The sequence below is a fragment of the Poecilia mexicana genome, unplaced genomic scaffold (genome assembly GCF_051168715.1).
Source record: "Poecilia mexicana isolate PSO_F unplaced genomic scaffold, ASM5116871v1 scaffold_5, whole genome shotgun sequence".
NCBI lineage: Eukaryota > Metazoa > Chordata > Actinopteri > Cyprinodontiformes > Poeciliidae > Poecilia > Poecilia mexicana.
Genome location: NW_028263374.1, coordinates 6,117,399 through 6,127,530, shown reverse-complemented (window position 1 = coordinate 6,127,530; position 10,132 = coordinate 6,117,399). Strand labels below are relative to the sequence as shown.

The 10,132-nt window shown below is 41.9% G+C and overlaps 2 protein-coding genes across 2 annotated transcripts; one reads left to right on the top strand and one right to left on the bottom strand.

Moving 5' to 3' along the window:
* Window positions 1-230: 230 nt before the first annotated feature.
* On the bottom strand, window positions 231-2,718 carry arpc4l (actin related protein 2/3 complex, subunit 4, like). The gene is made up of 6 exons (XM_014996157.2): window positions 2,568-2,718; window positions 1,844-1,962; window positions 1,431-1,542; window positions 1,249-1,344; window positions 851-1,021; window positions 231-766 (listed from the first exon to the last, which is right to left on the bottom strand). Exons 1-6 carry the CDS (start codon window positions 2,568-2,570, stop codon window positions 761-763), a joined length of 507 nt encoding a protein of 168 aa, XP_014851643.1. The 5' UTR covers window positions 2,571-2,718; the 3' UTR covers window positions 231-760.
* A 151-nt stretch (window positions 2,719-2,869) lies between these two features.
* Window positions 2,870-9,524, top strand: tada3l (transcriptional adaptor 3 (NGG1 homolog, yeast)-like). The gene is made up of 9 exons (XM_014996154.2): window positions 2,870-3,209; window positions 3,490-3,737; window positions 5,594-5,841; window positions 5,931-6,036; window positions 7,571-7,706; window positions 7,818-7,921; window positions 8,081-8,187; window positions 8,669-8,860; window positions 8,948-9,524. Exons 1-9 carry the CDS (start codon window positions 3,125-3,127, stop codon window positions 9,138-9,140), a joined length of 1,419 nt encoding a protein of 472 aa, XP_014851640.1. The 5' UTR covers window positions 2,870-3,124; the 3' UTR covers window positions 9,141-9,524.
* The last annotated feature ends 608 nt before the right edge of the window (window positions 9,525-10,132 follow it).

Here is a 10,132-nt window from a genome sequence, read left to right as displayed (position 1 = left end):
TTGCTGCAAGTAAGACATTGACAATTTTGGAGTAGTCTGCTCAACCCCACTTTCAAAACAAATGACCTTATCTCCCTGAAGTGACATGCTAACATGCCGTCCGCTGCACTTCCCCTTCCTCGCTGACATGACCTCACCGCCTTCAACGAACCACTTCCTCAAAAAGTGTTTGTAGGTGCAGCAGCAGCACCAAACCATGTATGGCGCTTTTCTGACTCCAAACACACAAGTACAAACAAGTGACTTTTATTTCTCTCTCATTATTTTCTTACACTGGTTACCATGGCAACTTTACAGCAGCTTCCCGCTCCGTGATTTAATGCCGCGTGTATCGCTTCCCTTAGACGTTTTTGTGTTCAAAACTTTGGAGACAATTTTTTGAAGCAACAGCGACAGAACATACAGGACTCCGTTAAACGATACAAAAAAAAAAACCCTGGTTATTTTTCTTCTTTTTTTTTATCTGCAACAATAAATTCTCAGCGCTCCACCGTATTCATGGCTATCAACTTGATTAATACTTTAAGGACCCGCCTTTGTTTGGGGATTTGTTCAGAGAGGCTGAAAATGAAACTGGCAAATATTTCATAATATACAGGAATTGATATCCATGAATACAGGGGAAATATTACAGGATGGACACAAAAAGGGTGTCGGATTGGTCACAACGATCTCATCTCCTCGCTGATTGGCCGTTTACTCCCTAAGTTCTCCGTGAGTTGATTGGCACCTTAGAGAGACCCCAAAGACAACGCCAGCATCAGAACTGTGGAAAGGAAGCGGATAATTAGCCTCAGTCATTATGTCAAACAATATTCAAGTGGATAAAAAAATAAATAAATAAACGTACGTTCTTGAGGAATTCCTCAGCGACGATACGGGCCCTGGCGTTGACGGACAGCTTCATCTCGCTGATCTCCTTGTCGATCTCCTCCATGAAGTGAATGACGAAGTCCACCAGCTTGTGTTTGTACATCTGCTCCGTGTGGAAGTTGGTGATCAAGAAACTAATATCGTACCCCTGTGGAGATATGACAGAAGATGCAAATGATTTAGTAAGAAACAAAAAAATGATAATAAATCCATTCGTTCGCCACCTTCCGCTTATCTCACACCAGCTTCTGTAGAGGGACATGATTTATGTCAATTTAAATAAGTTGATACGGTAATTTATTGTCTTCTGTTTGCATATGGATGATTGTACCCTTTGCTGTCATTAACTACATAAAAAAAAACCTGATCTCTTACCTCGACTGGTTTCCTCCTCAGAATGAAGAAGTTCTCAGCTCTCATCATCATGAACCGCATGAATTTGTGGCAAAGAATCTTCTCGATTTCATCAGCCTGCAGTTGAGTGGGATTGCTTTCAGATTCGAAAAGGATTGTGGTGTTTAAGAAACAACAACAACATCAAATTGTGTTAAAATGACCTGCTTGACGGCAATGCTGACTCTGACGGAGTTGATGGACCCCTCGATGAGAACCTTCTCCTTGTCGTTACGGCTGATCACCACCGGCTGGAGAAGCAGCTCCTTACTGCTCCTGTAACCATGTCAACGGAAAGCGCATCTTTCAGCCTTCGGGGTAGTTCATTCTTTGCAAGATAGCTGCTGATGGCAAAGCAAGCTGCGGCAAGCCCCCTTCCAGCACAAATTCAAAAGCCCTTGCTCGAGCCTGTGCTATTTTTTCTCTTTCCTCCCCCACGCTTTCTTATACAAGTCCGATCAAGTCCGTACATGTGTGACGGCTGCAGAATACAAGCGGCTTGAGGGATGGAATAAAAATAAAAACAAATTCTTGACAGCCACTGGGTCTCCAAGTGAGCCGGTGCCAATAAACATACCTGACCTCCACCTCGGGCTTGTTGTGACGCTCCACCACCTGAGAGGAGAAGTTCTCCAGGCAGAGGGCTGCCTGCAGGGTGGCCCTCACAGCGTTCAGGTAGGGGCGCAGAGTCGCCGTCTGAGCAGAAAAAGGGAGGAAATATAATTGCCTGCTGTGTTATTGTGCGATAAAGATCAGAGCAGGAACTAAAGTGAACCTATCAGCTCAAAAGCTTGACCTCTGAGGTCAGGTTTGACATACATTTCACCTGATTATGTTTTGTAGTCACATTAAGGTTTCATTTAACAAATGATTTATTATACAAGCACACACAAAGGTATTGAGCTATAATTCAGCTGTGTGTGGATTTAGAAAGGAAGTGATTGGTGTCTTTAGGAGTAGTGGAAGAGATGCCTTCAGGTGGACGGCAGCTTGTTATTCTTCAAGCAAAGCCTCGACAGCATCGAGAAAAATATATATATATTTGCCTCCAAATGTCTAGGTGTTGAGAAAATAAATCCGTAACGAGAGGCCCGAGCAGAAAAAACAGCTCAGCTAAATCTCTCTAGTTTCTACATATCGTTTCATCAAGGATGTCCGTGCTCTGATTTCTACTGCAGCCCGGCCGCAAGACGGCCACTTAAGCTAGCTAGTTAGCTAAAATCGCATTGAACGAACTCGCGATCAGTCAAATTAAAAAGCTAAATATTTAAATATAAAGGTACATGAAGTAGGAGACTTACCATTTTTGATCTGTACAAGAAGGAAGTTCCTCAGCCACGCCTGGGACGACTCTTCCGTAAATCCTACATAGTAGAGTACAGCTAAAGTGCGCTCGTTTTCTGTTAACTCCTTGTTTGAGGGGGCGGATGTCTTCACGTCACAGAAAAAAAACATGAACGTAGTTCAAGCCACCGCCCAGGTCACAAGAAAATTTAAACAAAACGAGCATACACCCCGACGAGTCCATTCCATTATTTTATGGGAGAAGACGTTGCGTTTAACGGTTTATTTTGGGATAATTTCAACGATATTAGGCTGGTTTCCGAGCAAAGTGATTATTTTACTACATATCGTGTAGTTAGAAAGGTAATAATTAAATTATTAGTAGGAAAGTACTGACGCAGTTACACCATGGAAGGAAAATGGTCTGAACTGAAGATACCACCTTAGCATTTCAAGTAGATGGGATCGAAACTTAATAATTTTACCCACATATTTGACGCTACATTGAATTATTAACTTTGTTACACGTACTATAGCATATTTAATTTTATTTTTAAACGAGTTTTAGCTTTATATGAGGTTACGACGTTGTTTATATACGTTGCAGACACCCCTCTCAATACAATGGTTTTTCCCATCATGGACGCCGTTCACTGACGGTAAATATAGCTACTCTTAAAACATTTAATTAGGTGCATATACGCCCCGAATACATAAGAACAAGTTATTAAAACGTTTTTGTATATATAATTTGTGTACGTAATATGAACACCGAAGCAGCTTTCGTGAAAACGACGCAGTAATTTGGCGGCCGTGTGAAGCAGGCAGCCCCGTTTGTACGTGCTTTGGGTTTGAGATGTGAAACGCGGCGCTGAGCTGTGTTAGTGTGTGTCCGTGGGACGGATGATGTAGAAATAACCACGCTGCTCGTGTGAACAGCCGCTGACAGACTCCCCACCCCACCGCCGGACAGCATCATGAGCGAGCTTAAGGACTGTCCCCCGCTTAAATACTACGACTTCAAACCCGTGGAGCATGTGAAGCTGTGCCCCCGCTACACTGCGGTGTTGGGCCGCTCAGAGGATGATGGCATCGGTATTGAGGAGCTGGACACCCTGCAGCTGGAGCTGGAGACCCTGCTGTCCTCAGCCAGCCGCCGCCTGCGGGCCCTGGAGGAGCAGAGACAGGTACGTGGAGGTCCATGACGCTTTATCCACACCTGCGTACTTTGCGTACTTTTTTTTTTTTTTTAATGTCATTATTTCTAAACTTTAATGCAATTTTATTGGGATTTTTACTAAGTAGCACATATTTTAAACCTGAAAGGAGGATGCTAAATAGACTTTAATGTAAAATAAATAAATAAAATTAATTAGTCTGAAAAGTGTGATGTGTATTTTTATTGAGAATCTCTTGAGTAATCCTCCATCCTCCACTTTCCCCTGTTATTTCAACTACGAGTGTTTTGGATTATGCTTGTATCAGCTCTCCATTAGGGCTGTTGTAAACAAATATTTTAGTAATCGAGTAATCTATCGATTATTCTTACGATTAATCGAGTAATCGGATAAAAAAAAATTATAAAATGAAATATTGGTAAATCTGGTATAATACCGGTGTTACGATCAGATATCAATATCAGTCCAATTTTTCATATTTGAGCATCCCTAACAGTTGCTTTTTTGTAGTTTAGAAAACTAACCTGTAACAATAATAGCTCACTTTCTAAGTTAACCAGAAGAAAAGTTATAGAAAAATCTGAAATTATATTGAATTTAATAACAAAGAGGCAGGCTCACAAATATGCTTATAAAAATGTCTACAATCCAGCTTTTAGTTTATGTATTCATCTTCAGTGAGTTTAATAGATTAATTGAACTCACCTTGCCACCTAACCTGTCACACTTTGGGTTTGAAAATACGGGAAATGCCGCCTGGAGTGGGAGGAGAGGGCGAATGAACGAACGTAAGATGGAGGGGAGGAAATAGACCAGCGGACTGACGAACCGTTAGACCGGGGGACGAACACGGGGGGAAGCAATACGGGATATTTACGACACCTTCACTGGTCACACTCAGAAACTCATCTACCAGCCATGTACGATGCGCTCCGCCACCCGTTTCTTCAGACCGGGATATGAAATTTATTGTGCGGTTCGTCGGTAAAGCTACATTTACACGGTAAGCATCAGCTACTCAGCCGCCCGCCCTGTTCAGTCTATCCGCTCACCTCAGCGCTCTTCCCGCTGTTCGCTTTCAACCAGCAGCCCCGGAGGAGAAATGCTGCCGTACTCCAGGCATTCCCCCAGTCATTTTAAGGATGCTTATTGGTTCCCCAAAAACGATAAAAAGTCGGGCATTATCATCAATCAATAAAATCCCCACGGGCCAATCTTGAAGATTGGACTTTATGCCGCTGAGACTTAGCTTTTGTCAACAACTCAGAGGCGGAAGTGAGAGCTCCGCGCAACGCAAATGAAGTCCCGGTCGGAACACGGTGCGCTAACTAATAAAACATAAATTAAAGAAGCTTTGAGGCAGGTAAATTTTCCTCGAGGAATTTTAGTAATCGAGGTACTCGAATCATTCGAGGAATCGTTTCAGCCCTACTCTCCATATCTCATTATTCTTTCTATAATAAGCTCAAGCTTGGTCAAGTCTGGTGAAAATCCATTTTCAAGTTTGTCGTAGATGCTCAACCAGTTTTAGCTCTGGACTTTGACTAGACCTTTCTAGCACTTGAATATGCTTTAATCAAATTAAAATTCAGAAATACGTTATTGATTCAAAAGCTAAATTAAATATTGTTGTAACTCGTATTAATTCAAATTCATCACTCCAGTTGTCTGATGAATCGTGAGTCTCTATGCTAGTTTTGTTTAGATTATTTCTGAATCAGCTTGTTGCTCTGAATTGCATTATAAATGGTATGTATTTGTATTTACTGATTTAATATTTGGGGGGCAAAAAATAAATAAATAAAAGGTATGCACTACTTTGTGATCTTCCCACCTTGCCCTCATTGTGGCGTGCTTCTCCTCAGATCCTCACAGACTGGCAGGACAAGAAGGGAGATAAGCGTTTTCTGAAGCCAAGCAAGGACCCGGATCCTGCAGCCCCAGTCCGCCACAAACCCAAAAAGCAAAAACTGGATGGCAAGGGAGGGCACGGACCGGGCCCAGGACCCGGCAGACCCAAATCCAAAAACCTGCAACCGAAAGTTCAAGAATATGAATTTACAGATGATCCACAAGATATCCCCCGCACTCCGAAAAACGATGCTCCCAACAGGTAATGTATCCCTGCTTTCCTGTAAACTTACATCCCATAAAAAAAGAAAAAAGTTCATCAGGTGCCTTTGTGCTACTTTTGTTTTTCAGGTTCTGGGCGTCAGTGGAGCCGTATTGTGCGGATATAACCAATGAAGAGACCCGACTGCTGGAGGAGCTTCTGAAACCTCCAGAGGACGAGGCAGAGTATTTCAAAGTACGACAGAAAACAAAACTTGGCTCCTTCATTAGAGGCTAAAACGGCTCAGCTGTAGCTGGATTGTTACTCTACGTCAGGGGTCCCCAAACTACGGCCCGCGGGCCGAATCCGGCCTGCCTCCACATTTGGTCCGGCCCCCTGAACAATACCAGAGAGCATTCAGATTTTCTTTTCATTTATTGTATTTTCCGGTTTATATGTGGATTTTTCTTCAACCACCAAGGGGCTCTTTAGCAGGAAGCGTGTCCTGTAAACTGTGGGTGTTTTGTTTTGCATGGTGCATTGCTGCCATCTGTTGGACTTTTAGGGAACTGCTTGACTTTTATGTTATTTAATCAGTACAGTTGTTTGCTAGCGGTAGAGCAGATGAACACACGTGTCTGTAAAAGCGATGCCTGTAAGTAGCAACTTATACTTCAAAACGAGCCTTTATGTTAACATATGAGAAATTAATATGTTATAGTTACTTTCCCTCAATGGAATATATACTAGTTAGTCCCAGTGACCGTTCCACTCATGGTTTTTGCCCATGTGCTTTCTGGGTAAAAATAAATCGAGAAACGCACCCCCTGCCCCCCTCAACAATGTCCGGCCCCCCACCAGAGAAGGGTAAAGTTATGTGGCCCTCACAGGAAAAAGTTTGGGGACCACTGCTCTACGTGTAGACCAGAAGTGTCCCAACCTTTAGCCATGAAGGCAACAAAAAAATATTTTTAAAACTAACATTTTTGCCTTTTTTTTATCTACTCAATCAACTAAAAGAATGAAAATGTTTGAAATCAACTAAATGAATCAGTAAATCACTGTAGATACAAAAGCTTTTGCAAGATTGCCTTAGTATAAGTCAAGTCCTCTGTTTCTATGTTTTTTGGGGGTCGATTGTTTGCTTTTGAGTAAAAAAAAGGACAATAATTGTATTTCTAGTCACTTTAAAATTATGATGAATACAAAAACTTTGTTAAAGGTGCAGTATTATGTAAAATCAACTTTTTTGATAATGCTATTCGTCAGCAAAGACAACACCTGGAGTGTTGCCTTGATTCTTTCATGCATGTTCAAGAAATCCTTTAATCTCCTGTGGCAACCATTCAGCTTTGCAAAAGGCCTGGGTGGACCTAGCTCCGCCTTCGAGTCGCAGCTCCGCCTCTGAGCTGTGTTTTTCAAACTTACGCTTCACAGAGCAGGCTTCTTCAGACTAGCCAGCAGCAATCAGCAAACACCTGGTGTGTCTACTGAGCTCATTATATGAGCTACTTCTTAGTGCAACGCTTGTAAAAAACGTTGTTAAAGGGTTAAATGGAGGAGGCAGAGTTTCAGAAAAAGCAGGCATTTTTAAAGAGACAGAGGCCCAAATTCAAGACGTTAAATTACAAAGTTAAATTTTAGACTTAGAATATTTGATATAGTATTTGTATAACAATTGAAGGGAGCATAATTACTTGATTTAGCTGTAAACATAATAAGGGGTAGTATTATGGGAAACATTAATAAATGGGAATCTGTTTCTTACACTTGATTCTGTTTCCTGTAGATTCCTGCGTTGGGGAAACACTATTCCCAGCGGTGGGCTCAAGAAGACCTGCTGGAGGAGCAGAGGGAAGGGGCACGAGCCAACGACAAGAAGAAGAGCATCATGGGCGGACCGCTGTCAGAACTGGACGCTAAAGGTGAGAGAACGACACAGCCGTGTCTGCCTTTGGCTTTAAAGTGACAGGATCGTGCTTCTGCACAGCATGGTGTTTCCATGTCCGCACTCATCCATGTGTTCGTCCATGTAGATGTCGACTCACTGCTAAAGAAGTCCGAATCCCAGCACGAAGCACCAGAAGACGGTTGTCCCTTTGGTCCGCTCACTCAGCGTCTACTTCAGGCCCTTGTAGAGGTCAGATCCAGGTTTTCTACTCTGATGATTCGTGTGATTCCTAAAGCTTAGAGGTTTTTTCTCAGAACCCCTTCAAAGAAATCACAGGAGATAAAACGTAGAGAAATAATCTATGCTTTTGAGTTTTGTTTCATTCCCCCCTCCCTTGTTATGTTTTAGGAGAACATTATATCCCCCATGGAGGATTCTCCAATACCAGACATGTCTGGAAAGGACGCGAATGATGGAGCTGGGACTTCCCCTCGAAGTCAGGGGAAAGCTTTCAGGTATTTGCAACATCAACGTAATGCACAGACCCATCCGATAAATGAGTTTCTCTTAATCATGATGGATTTTCTGCTTACAGTTAATGAAAACATGGCATTTAAGACTAAAATATAACATCAGACCAGTAAAAACATCTTTTATAAAACACCTTACAAATACCTGCTTAAAGTTGTTATTTTAAAAAGCTCCTTTTAATCTGACAAAGTAGACTTATCGGGACATATATTCTAATTTATTGATTTGTGACTCTGTAAGAACGCCATTGCCACATTAAAAATCAGCTAGGCACTAGCACTGATCTGAGAGCAGCATTTGATGCAGCACAAACTATGAAGTTGGAAGTTTAGTTGATTTTAAACACGGATGTCAAGGACTAGTCTTACCAATTAATGTCATTAATAATGGCCTTTAAAAGTCTTAAACTTGAGTCGGTGAAACCTGCACACACCCTGGTATTGATAATTTTCGTCTGGTTCCCAGTGTTCCTCACACACGTTCCCTGGAGGCGCGGATCAAGGAGGAGCTGATAGCTCAAGGGCTTCTGGACTCGGAGGAGCGACCCGGACAAGGAGGAGACTTGGAGGACGAGGTCCTCGCCGAGCTGCAGAAGAGACAAGCAGAACTCAAAGCCCTAATTGCCCACAACAGAGCCAGGAAGCAGGAGCTGCTCCGGTGAGGATCGTACCCTTTTTGGTGTAAACTGCACCAGTGAAGTCCAGGTGTCCATTTTGAGCCTGTGACGAGCCGCTGTCTCCACAGGTTGGCGAAAGAAGAGATGCGCAAGCAGGAGCTGAGGCAGAGGGTGAGGGTGGCCGATAACGAGGTGATGGAGGGTTTCCGGCGCATCATGGCCGCCAGGCAGAAGAAGCGCACACCAACCAAGAAGGAGAAGGATCAGGCCTGGAAAGCTCTGAAGGAGAGAGAAAGCATTCTGAAGCTATTAGACGGATAAAAAGAAGCAATGTTTGGTTTTTCTTCCTTCTTTAACCCACATCTCACCCTGTCCTTACAGACTCAGACAGGAGAAACTGTCCTGTAGTGTAAACATTTATGTGAAGTAGTTTTAATAGTGTGTAAAATCAGCCATCTGATTCTCAGCCTTGAGTAAGTTTTCTTTTTTGTACCATGATTGTTGGAATTTGACAATGTATGTTGCTCTTTTTTTTTTGTATTATCATTACTGATTGGTTATGAAACGGAAACTTAATGTTTTATTGGTTTTTCTACAACTACAGTGAGGAGAAGTGCGTGATCTGCAGTCTCATTCTGAAAATGCACAATAATAAGCTGGATAACAAACTGACTCACCTTCTTCAGTAATAAAAATTCAACGAGGCTTTTTTGTGTGATTAGTATTTATTTTCACGTCATCTTTTAATTAATCAAAATAGCAGAAGTCCTTGTTGGTCCGAAGCAATGCTGAATTATAAGCGGCAAGGTGTCTGCATATTTAAAACGTCTTAATTTATCTAAAATTAAAGCTTTAAAATATCTAAAACTCAATCAAAAATGTAAGTTAGCCTTAAATGTGTCAATTACACATAGAATTAGATTATTTAATCTCATTCTACGTAGGTTTTTTTTTTCTTGAAAGACTTACCCTGCTAAAGTTTGAATTGTGCGCTGACATCTTCACTCTGTGATTGTGACTGACGGTGGTTAAAGCCACAGACGTGAGGCTACCAGTAACAAGACGCTAATAGTTGTTTGCTAGCTAGCCGGCTAGCAACCAAGAAGCACAAGATTATTGCAAAGAGCCATAAAAGACATAAAATGTATAGTTTTGGTCCTCTACATTCTTCATTCTTTTTCTGTAGCTACAGAGATGTTACATTAACCTGCATCCATGCAAATTGGTCATAATCATCTGAAAGTTTTTGCTTTCAGATGATTATAGCTGCACAATAGTTTAAATCGCAAAAAGCACTACAGGAGCTATTGTAA